This window comes from Cyprinus carpio, chromosome A6 (genome assembly GCF_018340385.1).
Source record: "Cyprinus carpio isolate SPL01 chromosome A6, ASM1834038v1, whole genome shotgun sequence".
NCBI classification, from domain to species: Eukaryota; Metazoa; Chordata; class Actinopteri; order Cypriniformes; family Cyprinidae; genus Cyprinus; species Cyprinus carpio.
Window position 1 is genome coordinate 27,499,699 of NC_056577.1, and position 22,566 is coordinate 27,522,264.

At 36.1% G+C, this 22,566-nt stretch overlaps 1 protein-coding gene across 6 annotated transcripts in view; it reads right to left on the bottom strand.

The window, feature by feature from the left end:
• Positions 1-143: 143 nt before the first annotated feature.
• LOC109083095 (immunoglobulin-like and fibronectin type III domain-containing protein 1) overlaps positions 144-22,566 on the bottom strand; it is a 35,257-nt gene continuing 12,834 nt past the window's right edge. Inside the window, exons 3-27 of one of the 6 annotated variants that reach the window (XM_042758809.1) lie at positions 21,023-21,052; positions 19,866-19,985; positions 18,275-18,414; positions 17,730-17,829; positions 17,572-17,613; positions 17,394-17,439; positions 17,012-17,195; positions 16,783-16,896; positions 15,268-15,436; positions 14,321-14,593; positions 12,683-13,765; positions 10,910-11,029; positions 8,782-9,138; positions 6,976-7,100; positions 6,731-6,875; positions 6,314-6,607; positions 5,914-6,210; positions 5,637-5,816; positions 5,428-5,556; positions 4,882-5,190; positions 4,669-4,754; positions 4,111-4,303; positions 3,089-3,385; positions 1,710-2,036; positions 144-724 (exon numbers count right to left, since the gene is read on the bottom strand). In XM_042758809.1, coding sequence (XP_042614743.1) covers positions 720-724; positions 1,710-2,036; positions 3,089-3,385; positions 4,111-4,303; positions 4,669-4,754; positions 4,882-5,190; positions 5,428-5,556; positions 5,637-5,816; positions 5,914-6,210; positions 6,314-6,607; positions 6,731-6,875; positions 6,976-7,100; positions 8,782-9,138; positions 10,910-11,029; positions 12,683-13,765; positions 14,321-14,593; positions 15,268-15,436; positions 16,783-16,896; positions 17,012-17,195; positions 17,394-17,439; positions 17,572-17,613; positions 17,730-17,829; positions 18,275-18,414; positions 19,866-19,985; positions 21,023-21,052 — 5,165 coding nt within the window. In that variant the 3' untranslated portion in view covers positions 144-719. Of the gene's footprint in view, positions 725-1,709; positions 2,037-3,088; positions 3,386-4,110; positions 4,304-4,668; positions 4,755-4,881; positions 5,191-5,427; positions 5,557-5,636; positions 5,817-5,913; positions 6,211-6,313; positions 6,608-6,730; positions 6,876-6,975; positions 7,101-8,781; positions 9,139-10,909; positions 11,030-12,682; positions 13,766-14,320; positions 14,594-15,267; positions 15,437-16,782; positions 16,897-17,011; positions 17,196-17,393; positions 17,440-17,571; positions 17,614-17,729; positions 17,830-18,274; positions 18,415-19,865; positions 19,986-21,022; positions 21,053-22,566 lie in introns of those variants that run through there. The other 5 variants (XM_042758810.1, XM_042758812.1, XM_042758813.1 and 2 more) reach the window with 5 other exon arrangements.

Here is a 22,566-nt window from a genome sequence, read left to right on the forward strand (position 1 = left end):
ATATTTTTCTCGCTTTGTCTGTTTCTGAATGGATGTGTTCTGGATAGGATCATGGATTAATAATCGGGTCATTGTGCTTTGAATTCATACACAGAGTAATGGATTTGTAATGATATGGTACAATAACTGTCAATACACAAGTGCACTGTTTAAAGAACCTGAATATTTTATTTACACCAAACCATTTTTGTTGATAAAGGGTATCTGAAGAAGCAATAGCTTCTTTTATATGTTAGGATTTCCAGACAAGCAAAAAGAAAAAAATGGATGTGAGAAATCAGTACTTTGCACTTTTTTTTGTGTGTGTGTAATTGAATTTGCGAAAGAGCAGGGTACATTCACAAAAGCCAAGAATAAATATATTAATAAATTAAATTGCGTACAAGTACAATAAACCTCCCCAAAACTGAACTAAGCTGAAGTAAAATTATTGCCAAACAGGATTAGGTAAGCATGGCGTATTAGCATCAGCACCTCAAGCAGCACAACACAAAGAGTTTTTTCTTCTTGTTTTCAGATTTTTGTTCTATTAAACACAGTAAAACAATATGTAGTTTCATAAGGCCACACAGTGTGTAGCGTTTACATGAGCAATCTTTCTGCAAAAGTACTCAATGCTGTAGTTCTACAAAGGGCCTCAAAAAAAAAAAGAAAAAAAAAAAAAGATTTGCACCATGATTTGCAAGTGATATTTTTGACATCCTCTCCACGTCAAGGTTTTATTCTGAAAAACAAAGAAAATATGGTTAAGGTGTTTATTTTCAGTGTTACGTATGAAATGTTCAAACTCTCTGAATTTACTTTGAGTAACTTTTATGACTTTTTAACATGTTTGAAACCAAGTTTTTCTGAGGATTTCTGAAAATATATTCAGAAATATATTTAGAAACATTATGCATCAAATAGCTAGTTAGTGATGCATTGGAAGAATTTTCTGTAAAACTGGATTCAGAAGCATCTAGATGTTTTCATTCTGTCCCAGTAGTTACATTAGTTGATGCATTAACTAACAATTACCAATACATTTGTTATGTTAATTAATAAAAATACAACTGCTCAATGCTAGTAAAAAATAAATTAAGATTAATAGATGCTTAAGAAGTATTATCTTATTAGTGGGAACTAATGTAGTTAACAAATGGAACAGAATGGAAATGCTCTTAACTTACTGATTTTTCCTTGTTTTGTGAGTTAACATTATTATATGAAATAGAAGTGTTAACCAAGTTATTCTTAGGATTTCTGAAGATATGATTAGAAATATGTTTAGAAGCATTCTACTGCATTTACAGTAGCTGCACATAGTGTTGCATTGGTAGGATGCCTTGTAAAATTGGATTCAGAAGCATTTAGATGTTTTCATTTCGTCATTTAATAACTTTTCAGAGTGACATTTGCTGAGTTTCCCAATATTACTGCAGATCACTCTGTGTTTGGATGGACTCATGCTGGTTTCTCAAACCAGCACACAGAATGCTTGTTAGTCAAATGTATGTGCGTTATTACTGTTAAGTCCAAAGACCACAGTGGTTGCCAGAATCTTCGGGAGTTTGTCTCCACAACATGAAAATAGTTTGAAAATGCTGCTGAATATGTAAAGTTATGTTATCTTGTCAAGGCACTGGAAGTTATTAAGCATTACTGAATATAGTTAAAAAATGTTGACGCTTTGGTAAGGCAGTTTTACATTTCTCCATGTAGAACCTTACCTCTCACTGTGAGATTGGTGGTGCACTCCGCTCTTCCCAGTGAGCTCTCAGCTATGACTTTATACTCTCCCATGTCTTTGGCTCCAACCCTGAGAATGAGGATGGAGCACACTCCACAGGTGTTAGTGATGTAGTAGTTGGTGTCAGTGTTGAGGCTGACATTGTTGAGGTACCAGGTGATGTGGGGTGTGGGGTTGCCCCTCACGGCACAACTCATGTAGCACTCATAGCCTTGTGGGGGTGTGTGGATTTTCAGTGGGACCATAAACCTCGGAGGACTCTCCAAGTTGCAGGTCTTGGACTCTGGGATTTTCAGTGTGAATTTTTCTGCAAAAATTGAAGGAGCCTGGTTAAAAATCAGTTGATTAAGGTTGTGTACTTGACATGTTGGTGAGTGGGTGGGTCCCTGAAGGGTCACAGTTTAGTGCATGTGTTGGCAGGGTGTCCACAGTAAACAGACACCCCCTAGTGGCAGAACGTGCATAAGACAAGATACAGTCTAAATCAGTGGTTCTCAACTGATGGGTCGCAATCCAAAAATGGGTTACAGGTCTGATAGACCTGCGGTAGCAGATACTAACCATATAATGTAACCAAGTACATTTTGAGTAAAAAACTTCCAATATCATTTGCTGTTGAAGGACATTCAATCAAACTCAGTATTTTTGACACACATTCATCTGTCACTTGGGAATATTACCAACATATTAGTATAATATCATGGTAATAGTAAAAATAGGTCCCATTAATGCATTAACTAACAATTAGTAATACATTTGTCACAGTATTTATTAATCTTTGTTAATGTTATTTAATAAAAATACAATTGTTCATTGTTAGTTTAGGTCCATTATATAATATTAACAGATACAACTTTTGATTTTATTAATGTGTTAATAAATGTTGAAATTAACTAAGATTAATAAATGCTTTAGACATGTTTTAATTGTTAGTTAACTTTAACTTTTGTAGTTAACTAATGTTAAACATTGGAACCTAACTGGTAAATGTTACAAATAATATAATATTTGACCCAGTGTGTTAGGCTTTGCACATTGCAGTTCGTGGTAATATTAATACATTTCATGTTTAATTTTCATGGCCAGTTTATATTAGGTTGTGTCTGTTTACATTTGAATCTAAATAGCTGACTCCACCCACCACTGAGATGTTATTCACTTAAACTTTTTGTAAGTAACATCCGTTTCACTTTGCACTTATGTATTGCTGTTTATACTTAATGCAAACAGTATCTACAATTATACCACGTAGCATAAATATCATCCACCATTTTTACACTTATATAGCCGCTGCTTTACAAAAGGACTGAATATGAATAATACTAGTGGCTCAAATCACCATTGCCCCATGTCACAAACCTTTCTTGCATGTGATTAGCCATTTTGGTGACTCCGAAGGGGCAGACAGGCCAATGTCATTTTTGGAGTACACACGGAACTGGTATTCTCTCCCTGGCATGATGTTACAGGCTGTGAAACGGTTGTTGAAGATACGGTCTGCTACAGTGTGCCAGGACCTCTTGCTCGAGTCTCTCTTGGTCACCATGTAATGTAGGCGATCATCACGTTTCTCGTCTGGGGATGGTTCCCAGGAAACTGTCACCGTGCCCGGAACATTCTCATCCAACTCTATGGGGCCTGGGGGCTTTGGCTCATCTACACCAAAACAAGTCGTAGTTCATCAGGACTGGCAGATCAAGGCTATTACATGTACATTCCTGTACAGAGCAAGTGTGGTTTAGTATATTGTTTTTATAACTATCTATAAATCTACACTGCCATTCAAAAACATTTTTTGAAAGAAATTGATACTTTTTTTTATTTATTATGTGTTATATTTATAAATATTGACAGTAAAGATTTTTACTTTGTTTTAAATAAATGCTGTTCTTTTGAACTTTTGAAAAAAAAAAAAGCAACACAGGTGTTTTCAGTACTGATAATAAATAAAAATGTTTCTTGCACACAAAATTGGCATACTGGAATGATTTCTGAAAGATCATGTGACATTCAGCTTTGCCATCATGGGGATAAATTAAATTTTTAATTATACTAAAATAGGAAAAATAAAGTTATTTTTAATTGTAATAATATTTTCAAATATGACTGTTTTTACTGTATTCAAATAAACGCAGCCTTGGTGACTTTTGAACAGTAGTGTACATTTCTCTTTGTGTTTTTTTGTTGAGTTTGTTAAATACTTTTGTACAGTCTCAGTTATTCATAAAATGATTTAATCAAAAAGTACAAGCACTGTAGCAGACTGGGGCTATTTGGGAAAACATATTTGAAAAGATTTTTTCAATTCTATTTGGTGATGTTACAGTAGGTATCTTTGATTGTAACAGATTCACAGACATACACTGGTTCCCTCATTTTACCTGTAACTCTAATCTCAATACTGAAGGTCTCTTGTCCCACAACGTTCTTGACAATGATGGTATAGATTCCTGTATCAGAGCGATCTGCAGATGGGATCAGGATCTGAGAGCCTCCCTCAGCATTGCTAATAGTGACACGTTTGGACACAGGGATAGCATCTTTAAGCCAGATGACATCAGGCCATGGGGAAGCCTGTGATAAGGTAGTATAGGACAAGTATCGGGCATGCGGCCAGTGCAAAATATAACATTAATATGGGGAGTAGGAATGATCTGAAAACTGTATGGGAAGGGAGCACATTAAAACCTGGCTCATGAATATTAATTATGGGACATAATATTCAGCTAGTAGTCCTAAATGATTTGCTGATGTAAGTCAGCACTACATTTTTGATCAAGGTACTGAGGAGGGGCAACGGGAGTCTGGTTATATTTCACCCCTTTACATGGCAGGTAGTATCTAATGATTGTCTCCCAAAAAGTGACAAACCTTATGTGATAAAAGTTCTAAACCCCTGGTTTGTTCTCTAAAAGTATGGTTTTAGTATTGCCCATTACCTCAAAGTTGATGTTGAATCGTGCAGAATTTCCAGCTCTGACCACCATGAAGCTCTTGATGTTAGAATCTGTGAATCTCGGTCTCACTAAGAAAAACAAAACCTTGATTTAATGATGCTGCATATCCAGTTCAGTTTTTGAAAATGAGAAGTAGTTTTTTTTTATTATTTTTATTTATTTATGGCCTTTCTGAACATAGATGAGATGATTCACCTGGAGGAGGCATAGCCAAGATGTAGTTGTTAAGCTCCTGTGGCTCACCCTCTCCACCATCATTGATGGCGATCACTCTAACCCAATACATGGCCATTGATTTCAGTCCCTTTACAGTGTAAGAGGTCATGATAATGGCATTTGTGTTGCATCGATCCCATTCTGTGTTCTCAGCAGGCCTGACATCCACAAAGTATCCCTTGGCCTCATCCTGAACACCAGGCTCTTCTTTTGGTTTAGTCCAAGACAAGGATAAGGTAGTGTAGGTGGAGTCTGTCACTTTAAGGTCAATGACTTTACCAGGGGGTTCTAACAGGAAGTTGAAATGAAAGCATTTGCATGAGAAAACGTTGAATGAGAAAATAGGGAGAAGTGCAAGAGTAGTTCAAATTAGCTTGTTATTTTGAAGCCCAGAAAATTCTGACCTCAAACCGCTATTTTTGCAAATCTATGAGGGGAGGCCATGGTTCATTTTTCGAAACGAATACTTATGCTGAATTCCTCTTCTTTTTTGGAAGATAATGAGCAACCTGAGAAATTACTCACTTTTGGGATCTCTTGCAAACACAAATTCTGAGGGGTTACTTGGTTCACCAGCTCCAGATATGTTGATGGCGGATACACGGAACTCATACTCCATTCCTTCAACTACATCTTTTACAGCATATTTCTTTGCTGTGGATGGTAATTGAGAAGTAAACATTACTAGCAGACAGTACTTTAAAGTAACTTGTGTAAAAATGTGAGATACAAACCTTGGATTGGTTGATCTGTTGGATTGACTTGGCCCCACAAGTTGCTACCCTTCTTGCGTTTCTCTAAGTTATAACCCAAAATACTGGTTCCTCCAGTGTTGGTCGGAGGACTCCATGTCAGGTTAATGCAGTCTTTGAAGGCACTGGCTACTTTAGGAGCAGATGGTTGACCAGGATATGCTGGAAAGTAAGATATTTCATAGGTTTATATTAAGACAAATCTGGATGGCGACTGACTAGCACAAGGCTACTTTTAGAGATTTTTTTAGTAAGTCACCTTTAGTGCCAGCCTGCACATCCTCAGTCTCCATCTGTTCACTGATGCCCTCATCAGTCTCAGCTCTGATACGATAACAGTATCTCCTACCATGGTCAACATCACTGTCTCTGTAGTGGGCTTCACCTGGGATCTGGCCTATCTTTTTCCATGTGTTGCGTCCAATTTGGTTACGCTCAAGTATGTAATGTTTAATAGGGCAACCACCATTGTCTTTTGGTGGTCTCCACTTGATCTCAATGCAGTTGGCAGATGCCTCAATGATCTCCAGTGGTCCAACTGGGGGGGTAGGTTTATCTAAATGAGGTAAAAATGTATCAGGCAAAGTGGAGTGCAATTTTGTTTCCAAACTGTACTACATTCTTATTACCAGTTTAATTACTTCACTTTTTGTACTCACCAAGTACAACTAGATTAGAAATAGCTTCAGCTGCACCAAACTCATTTTTGACTTTGATTTTTATTTCCCCTGTGTCTTTACGCTGTAGTTTGGTGAGAAGCAGACGGCTTTCCCCCTCTGAAATCTCAATCTTGCAGTGAGAGTCAGGCGTGAGCTCTTCACCATCTTTGTACCACTGGACTTTGAATGGCTCACGGCCAATAAATGGAATTTTGAAGGAGGCTTTCTGATTGTGTTTGATCACAATCGGTTTTGCAAATGCTTCAATTTCCTTGTCATCGAATCTTGGTGGATCTTAACACACAAACAGAATAATAATAATAATAAATAAAAAATAATAATTAAAAAGTCTAAACGTTAAATTTTGAATCATTTGCATATGCATTAGCACAAATGAGCAGATATTACTAAACAAACCTTCAACAGCAACCACACATTCAGTTTTACGCCCATCAGCCTCAAATTTATATTTTCCAGCAAATTCCTCTGTTACTTTGGCAATTTTCAGTTTGTGAACTGCTCCCTCGTTACTGATAGTTATACCTTCAGTGGAGGCAGTAATCTACAGAGAAATAAAACAAAACAGAGTATATGTGTATATATGTACACATACACATGCACACATCATATATTATATATACATATATATGCCATTTTTATACCTCACTGCCATCTTTGGACCAGACGCCCTTACAGTCAGCACTGCTAAGTTTGCAGACCAGTTCAGCTGCCTCTCCCACAATAGCTTTGCAGTCTTCCAGACCAGCAGAAAAGTGAACACCAGGATCTGCAGGTGTTTTGTGAATAAAATTAGTAATTAACACTAATTATTAGTTAGTAACTAATAACCCCCCCCCCCCCCCAACACACACACACACACACACACACACTTTCACCCCCATTTTGTATTATTTGTTCTCTGGATACTTGTGCAAATATTTGTTCAGAATTTGCTTTAAAATCTCCAGGGTTTATGTGATATGTTGTTTAGGTAATGAAAGATCTGGCAGGAATGACTTCTACTTGACTTTTCAGGTCTTCTAGGCCATATAAAATCTTTAATTTGTCTTCTCATAATTAAACTTTGTGAAATCATATTTGGCTGAATTTATTAAGATCTTATCATGTCCTGGTTCCTCTGATTAGTGTGCGAGGTGATTGGCCTTTAGCAAGACAAGCAAGCTTGGTGAAGACAATACAAGCCCTGTGTATATACTGATATATACAGACAGCAGACACACAAACAGTGCATAAGAAATATCTGGCACATTGCAGACTGGCTGGCTACTATTTTTTTTAAACATTTATTACTGAATCTTCCGATAAAACGTAAAGAGTTTTCCACTCCAATTATATAGAGATTTTTCATTAAATTTAGTTAAAGGAATTGTCTATTCAGAGATGTCCCTCCAAACCTGTATATTGCTGTTGTTGTTTGGTAAATACATAAATTGAGTTTATAGGATTTTTACATAGCTCTTCAGTGTCAGTTGAGTTCAAATTGACCACAGGCTGTCAAGCACAACAAAAGCACCATAAGCACCATGTAAACCGTATGATTCTTTACACAAACAAATAATACATTTAATAATAAAAAATGAAATAAAATGAAACAATTATTATTATTGTTGTTGTTGTTATTTTTATTGTCTTCCATAGAAAAAAAAAAATACAACATACAGGTTTGGAATGGCATGAGCGTAAAACATATGAAGACCGAATTTTACATTTTGAAGGGATTATTCCTTTAATAAACAAAAGTTATTCAACGCCCACTGGCATTATGTAAAAAAAAAAAAAACTTTCCCGCCTACTCAAATCAACCTAATTAAAGAGGTTATTAAAGCTACTGATTACAAACCGCCTTGCTCTTTATATTTCTCACTTATTTTGAGCTTGCTCATCAGATATGCCTTCACAAAGTTTCAACATGTACTTTATGTCCAAGAACTGCTGATATGAATATGCATATGCTTACAAAGCATGTTCTGTGGAAGCTAGGGGTATAATCTTTAAATGATGAGCATTTGGGACAATGAAGCCAACAAAGTTTCTCAGTGGAAAATTATCTAGCCAAGTCCCAAGGTATGTTGCGAGATGTTTGGTCCTGCAGAAATAAGATCCAAAACATTTCCAGAATGGTTAAATTAAAGCTAAATTAAGTAAAGCATTAAAAAAAGACCTAAGCCTTTCAGGGATGTTGTGGCAGAACAAGTAAATGCTTGATAACCGCCCACGTCCAAACAGTTTTCTGATTAATAATGTGCAAAATGTCTCCATAGTCATGTGAAAGACATAATAGGAATAGGAAGTGCTTGGATAACTTTGTTTATTGTTCAGATGATGTGAATGAATTAGACCCAGAACTCCTACAAGAGATTGCACATTTATTCCTCAGTATTCTGAATGACTTTGACATTTGCATGAAAGCAATGTCATTATTCAGTGCAACTTCAAACATCTCTTACCAACAACTGTCTCCGGAACCTGTGGGCCTTGTTTTTTACGACCTGAACGCTTGCCAGCTTTAGCTGACGCATCCTTTTCATCTTCATCTTCTTTTTCTTCCTCTGTAGCTTCAGTGGTGCCCTCTGATGACCCTCCAGGACCTGGTGGCTTTCCAGGGCCTGGTGGGTCCCCTGAACCTGAAGCGCTGCCAGAACCTGAAGCGCTACCAGACCCGGATGGGTTCCCAGAACCTGAAGGATTTTCAGAACCTGACGGGTTTCCTGAACCTGATGGGTTACCGGAACCTGATGGATTACCGGAACCTGATGGCTTGCCATACCCTGATGGTTTTTCTTTATCTGATGGGTTACCTCCACCTTTATTCATGCCGGTCAGTCAGTCGGTGAAGAATTTTGAAGATTGACATTAATATGATAAAGAGGTTAAAAAGAACATTTAGAATAAAAAGAAATATACCCTTAAAACAAACAACATTTAAGAAAACTGTGACAAAAACCACCACAAAAAAAAAAAAAAAAAAAATGCAAACAATGAACATTTTCCAAGCTTCGAGCTTCTAAAAATGCTGCAGTTTTGTTGCTTTTGTGCCATGCTGGGTAATTCCATCCACAATAAAATCTCATTGGTCAAAAAATCCTGTATTAAACATCAACTATTCCGATTGGCTGTTACATTATTTTGTGCACAGTTTTTGTTTTTATGTATTTACACAAAAATGAAAAATGCATTAATTTGTGAAAGGTATAGTTCACCCACAAATGAAAATTAACCCATGATTTACTCACCCTCAAGCCATCCTAGGTATATATGATATTCTTCTTTCAGACTAATACAATCGGAGTTATATTAAATAATGTTCAATGACCAGTTAAATAATGACCGGTGTTTTGTTTTGCTCTATCCTCTGCACTTCCACATCTGTCACTTCCGTGTTCGTCACCACGTTTGCCTACGTCTTCGGCTGGACACCACTCTCTCGTGAACATGTTTTCAACAGTAAGCAGAAGCTAGAGATTAAGGTTTATAAAGTTGTAAATATGGATATTTTTCTTACACCAACTCATCGCTTCGCTTCAGAAGGCCTTTATCAACCCCCCGGGCAGTGTGGACTTCTGTTATAATGGATAGGTGCAATTTTTTGGACTTCAAATTTTGGGCTACCATCCACTTCCATTATAAAGCATAGATTAGCCTGGATATTATTTAACATAACTCCGATTGTATTCATCTAAAAGAGGAATGTCATATACAGCTATGGCTTGAGGGTGAGTAAATCATGGGGTAATTTTCATTTTTGGGTGAACTATCCGTTTAAGCATATTTTTTTTTTTTTTTTTTTTTTTTTTTTTTAAGTAAGTAAGTTACCAGAAACTGGAACAAAAATGCTGCATGACCAGTGAGAACATGATGTTTAATATACAAATATGAAGAGCTCGATATATGGCCAATGAGATTTCACAGTGGGAGGTGCTACCCAGTGCAACACCAAAAAAATAGAAACCAAACAATTACAACAACATTTACAAGAAACACTGACAAACTAACACCACAATACAGGTACATGAACAACAAATAAATGACACAAACAATTAAGACAAACTGAGTAGCACATTAAATTGAAAAACGGAATTATTAATAAATTTTATGGAACATTTGATGATAGAGAGAGAGAAAAAAAGACAGATGATTTGATGTACAGTTTTCAATTTGATTATCTCACATGATTGGAAATTACATTAGTTGTGATAATATTTTTAAGCACGCCACTGTTTCCCCCCACATTATTTAAATATATATATATATATATATATATATATATATATATATATATATATATATATATATATATATATATATATATATATTAATAACTAAAAATTAATTATCATGCTTAATAAATCAGTATTTATTAAAAATAAATAAGTTGTTAATGTTACATGAAATGTCTTTCTCATGATCAATGTTTTATCAGTCATTCAAGTAAAAGCTATTTGTGTTAATGTTGATGTTTAATGGAAAATACTTTTTTTTTTTTTTTTTAGTTTAGTAAACTATTTAGTTTCTGTAATCACTGCACAGGATTTTAATACAGATGAGCTGGATTTAGTGTTCGTCCCACACTCTTACCAGTCACTGTGTCTGGCATCAGTGGGCCTTGTCTTACACGAGTACAGCCCTCGGCTTCCACTTCCTGCTTACAACGCTCCATGCTCACATCTGGAAATGTGCTGGGTGTGTTTGAGTTTCCTATCATGATTTTTAATGTAAAGTGTGAATTAATCCGCTCAGGATGTGAAATGCTTTGATTTTGTTGTATGTGCGTATACTGCTTGAGCTAAAACACCTCAAGGATATAGGTGTTGTGATGATTGCATTTGTATGTGCAGAGTAACATCGGCTTATAAGCAAACAGAAAGTTGTGCAAGGATGTTGCACAAAAACAAAGCTCTTTTACAAAACCTGTTGAATGCTGACACTTCAAAATAAGCAATAACAGTTTTGTAAAAAGGTATCCATAAGATAATTAAACAGGTATCAGTATACTTGTTGTAGGAGTGTGTGTCTGTGTGTGTGTGTGTGTGTGTGTGTGTGTGCTGTGTGTGTATATATATATATATATATATATATATATATGTATACATACACACACACATATATACTGTGTACACACACTGTACACACCAAGAAATTAATAATTTTATTCAGCAAGGATGCATTAAATTGATCAAAAGTGACAGTAAAGAATTGTATTTGTTTTTTGTTTTCAAACAAATTTCAAATAAATGCTACTCTTTCGAATATTTTATTAAAGAATAAATATATTTTTATTAATATTCTTTATAGAATCCTGAAAAATAATTCACAAAAATATTAAAGTCAGTGTAAAAGCGATTCAGAGAATTGTTTCATTGACAAAATGTTTTGCTGAAACATATTACAAAGACTACGAACTATGTAGTACTGAATTTTGGAATTAGACCGTTAAATTACATTTTTGTGTTCACGGTTTTCTAGGCGGGGCTAAAATGATGTTTTGATGACGTACTGGAGCCACTGAGTATGGCCCCTCCCCTAACACTATAAAGAGGTGTGTTCAACTTGAAGCAGCGCTGCACAGACCGAACGTTATATGACTACAGCCTACAGTTTGCTAACTAGCTATGCCTTCGCCACATAAATGCATTTTACCTGGTTGCATTAATTTACAAAACAGCTAGGTCTCCTTATTTAAATTAAACTGCTAGTGGGAGCATCCATGTCCATTCAGGTTGTAGTGGGTTTTGAGAGTTGAGCGAGGCGGCAGCTTTCCTGTGAGTGGGCATGGTTTCAGCGCCAACATCAGACACACCCCTACCGTTTGAGAGCAGATTTTTTTTTCTTCTTCTTCTTCCAAGATTTTGATACATTATTTTATTTACTTGGTTTTTTTATCATTCAAATTTGGCTGGGTGGTTAATAACAAATTTTTCTGTGGTGTGACAAACTCAGAACACATATTTAATATTGCTTTACACAGACTTTAAGTAGCAAAGCTTTTTTGTTTTCAACAGTGATATATTTCTAAGAAATGTTTATTATTATTATTTAAAATTGTAATTATTATATTTTAAATTGTAATGATAATTTATAATATTAATGTTTTTTTACTGTATTTTGTTCAAATAAATGCAGCCTTGGTCATGATAAGAGACTTTGAAAAATATACAAAAATCTTACTTTTAATGGTTTTGTTTTTGTATATACAATACCGTATATGTAATGTATTGAAGTTTGGCCTGCTTTGCTAGACTGTATGTTTTCTGTAAGAACCAATCACTGCTGCAATGTTACAGTACATATTTTTTAAATAAGAGATAAAAGCGAGAAGGAATTTGTATAGTATAGTGTATAATTTTTTACCTACGACAGTCTCTGGTACAAGAGGTCCTGCTCTTTGACGCTTCTTGTCTCCTCCATCTCCTCCCTCTCCTCCCTCGCCACCGCTTCCTCCAGAACCATCAGCTCCTCCGGCCCCACCAGCAGCTCCAGCTCCTCCAGCCCCACCAGCTCCTCCAGCTCCATCAGCTCCTCCGGCTCCTCCAGCTCCATCGGCTCCACCAGTTCCTCCTGCTCCACCGGCACCTCCGGCTCCATCAGCCCCTCCAACTCCTCCAGCTCCACCAGCACCTCCGGCTCCATCAGCCCCTCCAGCTCCTCTGGCTCCTCCAGCTCCTGTGGGTCCACCAGCTACTCTAGCTCCTCCAGGTCCTGTGGCTCCTCCGGCTCCACCAGCTCCTCCATCTCCTGTGGCTCCTCCGGCTCCTGTGGCTCCTCCTGCTCCACCAGCTTGTGTGGCTCCTCCGGCTCCACTAGCTCCTCCAATTCCTGTGGCTCCTCTGGCTCCTCCAGCTCCTCTGGCTCCTGTGGCTCCTCCGGCTCCTCCAGCTCCTCCAGCTTCTCCAGTACCTGTAGATTCTGCAGCCCTTACTGCTCCTACCACTGCTGCAGCACCACCTCCAACTCCACCTGCAGCTCCAGCCTTCCCAAGACTTGCTGCAGCAGCTTGCTCAGCACTCAGACCTTCACTTAAGGCCCTGAGTTCAGCCTGCTTCCTGGCCTCCTCCTCAGCACTGGATTTGGCTTTAGCTGCTGCAGCCAGTACAGCTGCTTCTGCTGCGGCTTTAGCTTCAGCCTCAGATTTAACTTTGGCTTTAGCTGCGGCAAGAGCATCCTGTGCAGCTTTAGCAGCAGTTGCGGCCACGGCAGCTGCTGCCGCTTTTGCTGCTTCGGCTTCGGCTTCAGCTGCAGCTCTGGCTTTAGCTTCAGCTTCTGCTGCCTCTCTTTCAGCCCGGAGATTTTTAGCAGCCTCCAAAGCTTCTGCTATCTCCTTCTTGTTCCTCTCTGCCTGCTCAGCAGCAACCTTCAGCAAGTCATCACCACCACCACCTGCCTGAGTGGTTTTACGGGCTTTCTTCTTCCCCTTTGTTGCAGGATCTTTGTCAGCTTTTGTGAAAACAATATTACAGACAGATTCAGATAGTGCTTACTGAATTTAAGCAGGTTAATAAAATTACAGGATGTAGTACAAATATTTATAATAAAAAGAATGCATTACATTAAACACAATGACTTCAAAGTCATATTCTGTAATGTTTTTTTTATTATTTTTGTCGTTGTTGTTGTTGTTTGAGTTTTTTTATTAGTTTCTTTCTTTTTCTTTTCTTTTTGAACATAAAATGAGATATTTTAAAGAATGTGGGTAACAGTTGCTGTTCCCCACTGACTTCCATAGTATGGAAAAAAGAGGTCAAATGGGACCAGAAAATTTTTAATTACCAACATTCTTCAAAATATCTTCTTTTGTGTTCAGCAAAAAAAAAAAAAAAAAAAAAAAAAAATTTATACAGGTATTGTATATGTGATGTGCAAATATATGTGCAATTAATTTAATTAATCATCATGATTGAATTTGATTAAGTTTCATTCATTGAAAGGACTTATTTCTACTAAGTAAAAAAAAAAAAAAAAAAAAAAAAAAAAAAAAAAAGTTGCACTTACCTTCTACAATCAGCCAAGCACTGCAAGACCTAATGCCGGCTATAGCAGCATAGATTCCAGCATCCAAAGGCATACAATCAATAATCCTCAGACAGTGGATCAGTTTATCTTCTGAACACGTAATCTCATATTTCTCATTGTTAAAGAGAGGTGTATTTTTTAGGGTCCAAACCATCTTACTAATGGGCTGAGTTAAAACACACTCAAAGATGGCATCCTCTCTCTCTTGGGCCGTCACCTCCTTAATCTTCAGGGCAAAGTCCACAGGGGGAACTGTGTTAAATATGGATGAACACACCTCAGTCAATGACATTATGCATTCTGTAAAAGCACTGCTGAAAGACCTGGTTTTGAATGCCGGTGTCTCCACTAGGCTTCTTAACTGGCTTTAATAGCACAACTTGCTTTATTTTCAATGGAAATATGTGTGTCTGTGTATACGTCTAGAAGCAAAAGGAAATTTATATTAGCTGACCAGAAACATCACATGCCAACTTTGATGTAACTGTCCGATGTGCAACCAAACAGCTGCTTCCAGTCTTGACAGCTGCAACATGTCTGTTGTTTTCTGTTAGTTTTCCTTTGACCTAGTTTTCCTTAGTTGTTTTAATTATGTCATTCTGTTCACCTGTTTTATTAATTATCTCGCTAGTCCCAGTGTTTAAATACCTTTAGTTCTTTCTAGTCTCTGTATGTTTTGGTTTGCATTTATATTTGGTTGTGGTTTACTAGTTCTCCTGTGTAGTCTACATTAAATCCTTGATTCTTATCATTTTCCTTTGTCGTGCACTTTTGTGACAATTGAACCGTGACAAAAGCTTTATTGATTATGGGATTGATTTGGTTTTGGGGCATAATGGTGCATTGCTCACATCCAGTGTAGAAGTGCAGAACTAACAAACAGACAAACGTGCTGTAAAAAAAAAAAAAAAAAAAAAAAAACCTACCCTTGAAATCAGTTGAAAAGATATTGACACCCTCAACATCCACTTGATAGATTCCGGCATCTTCTGGATTGAGATTTTTAACAGTGAAGATATACTTCTTGCCAACTTGTTTTAGACAGTGCTTTAATTCGCCTTCAACATCTTTGCTGTATGGAATCATGACACCATCCTGAACAAAAGGGAAAGAGTAACTGATAACTGTTCATGATGCATTTAGAAAAATAAGACAAAAAAACACATTAAGCAGGCCCGTTTCTAGGCATTGGCAAGCTAGTCGGTTGCCTAAGCTGCCACCAGCAGGAGGGGGCACCAATGAGTGTACCTACTGTCACTACATTTTAACAGGGTTGTGATAAAGTGTGGCTGCCCCCACTGGATCCCCCCAACATTGCTGGGCTTGAGTGCTGTCAATCTGATGATGCCTGTATGCCACTGGATCAGAGCGCTGTCAATTGCTGAAAGATTGTTGCGTGCAAAGTTTGCATTTGGAGCAGTCAGCAACACTGTTAGATCAATGGGTTCTGTCAGTGTTTTTTCTGTGTGATGCTTTTATATATATATATATATATATATATATATATATATATAATATATATATATATATATATATATAGGTACAGTAAAAACGTGCACAAAATGAGTATTTTGTTATGGAAGTATTTGTGGCAGTCGAGAAATGATGCTGCAAAATTGGTCCAAAAGGTGTGCATTTTTGCGCCAGTGCATAACTAAAGGATCAGTGTGTTGGTAAAATTTCCATATAAAATTTTAACGACCAATTAAAAATATTGGTATAGCTTATTCACAAGATCAATACATCGTTTATTAAATTTAACTCATCCTTATGGAAGTGTTAAAATGCTAAATCAATTAATTCATTTCTAACAGTGATAACAAAAATTAACAAAATAACAAAAAATTGTAGTCATAATAATTGAATAAATTTCCGGCTGGGTGAATTCAGTCTAATGGTAGGATGCCACCTACTAGACTGAAGCGTGAAGCACTGGATGGAGCACAGATGAGTGAAATTATGTCCCTCAAGATTTTACTGTTAAAGTTGCTTAAATATTGGGGTGCTTTTTCAGATATTATTGTATATGAACCAGGGCTATTATAGTTAACTAAAACAAAAATCATAAAAAAATTACTTGAAATAAAATAAACATTAACTGAAATAAAATAGAAAACACTTAATTAAACATTTTTATTTCAGCTAGTTGCCAAAGCAATATTTTTTATTTTAATTTAGTTTAACTTATACTTAAATTAAAAATTACAACAAAATTACAAAAACTTTTAACTAAAATTAAAAAACTAATAAAAAAAACTATAATGGCATCTCAATGATACTGAAATAATACTGATGTGAACCAGTTGTGGCTGTTTGTCGATTATCACAGACGATGAGAGCTCAGTGAGAGGCATTGATTGTCTGTAAGTAGCATTGATCTAATGCACCTGTCACACCTTTTTTTCATTGCTATTTCAGATCCTCTGATTCACAGTTCTCACCTTATACAGAAAAATGCGACTGTTGGGGTCTTTAAGCTCCATTTCCAGTTCAAAGGTTGCAGCATCCTCAGATTTCATCTCAATGGGCTTGAGATTATGGAGATATTGGATGAACTAAATCAGAGAGACAAAAAGTACATAACAATTGGTCTTCAGATTTGTGCATCCAGTCATGAACATGTGAAAGCAATTCTTCGAGAAACCTTCTGTCATTTTGGCAGCTCTTTACCTCTGCCTGCTCCTCTTCTCTTTCCTTCTTCATCTCAACCAGTTTCTTCAGCATGCCACGGTAATCAGTGATGCCATACTCGATGCAAATGCGTTCATAGTCTTTCTTCTCAGCACTCAGCAGCAATTCCCATACAGAGTCGTCAATGTCACCTTCCTTTTTCTCCTCAGCTTTTTTACCAGCACTTTAAGAAGATTGTAATGACAAATATGAACTCCAGGCCAAATGCTAGCACTTAACTGGGTTAATGTAACTGATGCTTTCATATGAGATGAGCTAATTGACTATGGCAAGAATCAGACATATAAATAAAGCCTAATGTGAAACTGCACTGCTGATGACATTGCATTAATGTGTAATGTAATGGAAACAAATGTCTCACCTTTTCCTGAGCCTCTTTCTAAACTCTGTTGGGTCACCTGCAGTAGCTCAAAATGCAATTAACAAATAGAAGAAAGTGAATGCTTGTGTGTGCCATATTCAATGTCACAAGTATGCCATTAAATCTTTTTCCTGTTTGATGAACTGATGATACCAAAATGTTGTTACAATTATCTTACTTCCATCAGCCTTTTGCATTTCTTTGTCCTTTTTGAATCCAACTGAAAAGAAAAAGAATATATTGTGTTTGCAGCTATTTTCCAGTGTTAGTTCTACCTTTTGTATGGATAGAATAAGAAGTTAGTAATGAAAGTGAGAGCACAGACGTGTCTAATACCTTCAATGACATTTAGGACAACAGTGCAAACAGCTTTTCCATATTCATTTGAGGCATAGCATTTGTAAGTGTCGACTTCATCACCACTGACTTTAGGTATCTGCAAAATTAAATGATCAGAAAAAATAAGTTGGGTTGATGAATCTTGGGTATTAATCGGAAGACAGTGATAATGAAATGAACATTTAAGGGTGAATTGTGTAATGTTTGAGCTGCCAAAGAGAATAATAATGACTGATTCCAAACAGATTTCTTGACCTCTCCTCCCATCCTCTCCCATTTGGCCAGCAACCAGGAAGTCCTGTCCCAAAATTGTGCCATTGGTTGTGACAATGTTGCTGTGTTGGGCTGCTCAAACAACTGAAGCAAGCAATGCTTTGATGGCGCAGGGCAACAGAGTTTGCACTTTCTGCGGGAATCCTCCTACTTACAGTCTCTTCACATTAAGCTGGGATATGAGATGGTATTTTAAAATTAAACCATTACACACTTCACCCTAAATGTTAAGTAGAGGATTAAAAGCAAGGCTAAAAGCGTGTGCATACCTCCAAAGTGTATTCATTAGTTGTGGGGTCATATTTGTTCTGAAACTTTTGGGGATCATTAATTTCTCCTTGTGCTCTATGCCAGGTTACAGTGGGTGCTGGGTTTCCAATCACTTTGGCTTTAAAAATGGCTAGTTTTCCTGTTTCACCAAAATGAAAGTTGTTAAAGACTTTATATATATATATATATATATATATATATATATATATATATATATATATATATATATATATATATTAAGTAGAACTTAAAAGGCTTTCAAAATAGAATTCTAGTGCCTTGAAAACATTGTTCTTATGTTATTTATTGTGTCACATGCTTTGTGGGTTGTTAATTGCCGCTTGTACAGGAATCTTATTTGTTTTGAATTCTGTGAACATTTATGAGAGAATGTGTTCCAATACACTACTACTGAAAAGCTTGGACACACTTAACTGAATTTATGTATTTCCATTGTGAAAACAGTTGATGGTATATGCATCGTTTAGATTATATTTATATTTGTACACAAATATAAACTGAGCCTATGTGTGAATTTCTATACAAAACTAACATGTCAATAACAATTTAACAAGTGCCCAGCATACTGTACATATATTGATTATTTGAAAGTGCATTCCAGGATGCACCTCGTGGAGTGTGCAACAGCAATATTAAACTAGAAACACTTCATAGTTTTGATGACTTTGCTATTCTTATGAAAAGGGGGAAATAGTAATAATACAGAATAAGTAGGTGTGTCCAGACTTTTGAATTGTAGTGAATGTATTGTAGGTAACAAACATTTTTACAATAAGGTTTCATATGTTAACATTAGTTAACTACTTCAGTTATCAAGAAATAACAAGGAAAAATACCTGGAAAGCATTTATTCATCTTTGTTGATATCAATTTCAACATTTACTAATACATTATTAAAATCAAACATTTTATCCGGTAATATTATTTGATGGATATTTGAAGTTATCATGAACTAACAATAAACGTTAATAAAGATTAATAATTAGCATAATAAATGTACTGCTCATTGTTAGATTATGTTAGTAAATTCATTATTGTAAAATCGTACCATATTTTCTTTATTGCTTATTAGAAATAGTTAACTTGGCTGACATTGTTCTGTTTTTTAAGAGATCCTCTTACTTGTAAAGCAGCAGACACTTTGGCAAAGTGGTTTAGATACAGGCAGAATAAAGGGCAAAAACTCATAGTTTGAAAGGTTACATGTCATTAAAAACATAAATGAAAGCATACATTACACATTTGTAGTCTTGCGCTATGCATTTCAAACTAGCCTGAAATGGGATTTATGCTACAGTATTTGATTTCTTTTCCTGGTGCATATATAGCATGGTCACATGTTAAAGCTGGAGGATGAGCAGCGAACTTGATAAATCATTCCTCTACTGCACAAATTAAGTTGTGTAGCTGCACAGTTTAGACATTTAGGGCAGCAAATCTGTGTGTTAATCGTCTGTATGTGTTCCTAGCTTGTTAATTTCACATCCAGAATCATTTAGCTCTCAAATGTCACCTCTAATCATATTTGCTTTCACTTTTGTAGATTCTTCTCTTTTAATGTGCATATACCTTCTTGAATGGTTAAAGCGATCGGTTTACGTGTGAAGTCTGGAGTTGTCATCCCCTCAGGAAGTTCCTCAAAATACTGTGTAATCATAACACCGGGAACCTTAGATCTCCTTTTGATGCCTGAGAGAATCCAGATTTATGGTAAATTGTCAGAACATCAGGGAAAAAACAACAACAACAACAACACAGCAGGTGCACAGTGACGTAACATATGCTGAATAATCTTGTAGTCTATGTATTGAAAAACATTTGACAAAACTCTGAACAAAATATGATATATTTGAAGTGGAGGCAGAAAAGTTTACTTGGGTAAAAAAGAGATAATATCTAAGACACACAATGATATTTGCACCAATGATAATTTCCTTCTTGATTTGCTTTAAATATGCAGATTCACGTTTTGCAGATTCAAACACATCTTAAATTTATAAATAGAGAAATAAACCAGGGCTAGTTGTCCCAATGTTCACTCTGGTAAATATTTCTTAAAGTAGGTTTCTTTTTGAAAGTCAGTTTCTGTATTGTCATATGCCTTACATTTACACTGTTAGTACTCCAAAAGATATAGTTCACTGAACATGCATTGAGCTTTGTAACTTTTGTTTGTCACACTTCTTAGGGATATAGAAAAAAATAAACAGTATATCAATATGTGAGGGAACAAATAAATGAGTAAAAATGAAACATCACACACAAAAATCTAAAACAGCTTTTTTTTTTGGTCAGTAAATATTGTATTTAATTGTACTAAATCCTAGCATTTATGTGACATCTTGCCCCAACCAACATTTCTTCTTTTCCCGAGTACCTTTTGGTTAAAACATCTATTAGTTATTTTAAAATAAGGGACAAGATTTTCATTCCATCATGTTTCAATATATCAAGATAAGAAAAGAAAATTCTTCAGTCTTTTCATGGTGTCTTTAAATGACAGCAATCTGAACATTCATATTATAAATAGCACACTGATCTCCATTGTTTTTGCTTATTTGACTGGATATTATGATATACTGGATATAACATGATATATTACTTGATATGTTATGATGTATTATATGATATGTTATGTTATAATATGATATGTTACAATATGAAGATTTACTGGATATTATGACATGCATGCAGATGTTCAGGTTGCTGTCATTCAATTACCTTACCTTGTCTCCTGAGAGGTAGAATTTCCAGTCCTGGTACAGTATAGACACAATATTAGAGTACAACAGCAACGAAGGAAGGGGAAACAAAGAAGGAGAACACAAAAAAGTGAATCCTGGCATTTTTCTTTCTTTGACAGGTTCGAAAGAAACACAAAATTACTCACAAATACAACCAGAAACACAAGACAGGGGAAAAGACGAGGAGGTTAAACCAATAAAACATAATTATTCAAACCACTAAGTGATTGAATGTAAGATTACAATAGACACGACTAAAGAAAAAGCAGACAAACTGGGAAGGAAACTGTGTGAGACCTGTTTCACACAGCATACATTATCAGCAGGTGATTATACTTGTTACAGTATTCACACTGCTGCCTAGCGGAAGTATAGCTGTGAATTTCTGCACAACGTGTATTTCGGCTGTATGCATGCTGAACCCAGTAGGTAATATGGTGAAAATGTACTTCTATAAGCCAACTTAGAAACAAAAGCTTTTCAAATGTGCAATTACCTCAAAAATCGCACATTTGAAAAGGCAAAAAATTTGAAACATTTGAAAATTTATAAACTACATAAGTGAACTTCTCGCATCACGAAAAGATGCATGCCAGGCTTGATGTAAGTTTCACAGTTAGCATACTATTTACTAAATCTGACAAAATCAAGGTGCATGGCGCAATTAAATACTTGATTCTTTTAGCAACGTCCATACTCCATAGCAACATTGTATTGTACAGATAGGTCTATCCGCTCACGGTACAAATTCCATGTTTTGTTTCACACCGCAGGCTCTCGCTTTATACAAAAGCAAATGGACAGATGCCTTCATGGTGTGTCACAGTTATCAATTGCAGTGAAAACTGCCTCAGAGAACTTCACATTTTAGTCTTACTGCAGCATTTGTCTGGTTACTTCACCATGTGTTTTGTACATTTAAATGGACTTTTTTTTCCTATCAGAAGTTTTAAGTTTCTTAAGTTTAAGTTTCTGCTTAAATCTGCGGTGTGAAACAGGCCTAAATGAGCAGAAATGTTGTCATTGATGTGAGGACACTTTTTATGTCCTGCAATTTAAATATTATCACCCATGATTGTATAAAAGGAGGGGCTCAAAATTAACATAAGAAAAAAAAAAGAAAAAAATCTAATTAAATAACGTAAAATAAACCCTCTCCTCAAAGAAAATTAAATAAATGAAGCAAGTGAGAAATAAATAAAATTGGAAATAATTAAAGAAAAAAAATGTGAAGTGGGTGGATTTTTATAAGAAGGTTTAATAATGAAACATAAGAGCTGTTGTGCATACAGGTTTGATTCCAGTCCAGTTCTCCCGCTCCTCTTTTCTGGCTCTGTTTGCTGTCCTTCACAACACAGGCAATCCACATTCTGGTTGGGTGATGGTTGTCCCTCGCATCCATGGTTACACGATTCAAAGAAACCCATGCTGAATGACAGCAAATGCTCACCGTGCTGTTTAGTGAGCTTCCAGATGAAAGGCGCACTAGGCACTGATGAAGGCTCTGATTGCATAAGCCACATTCA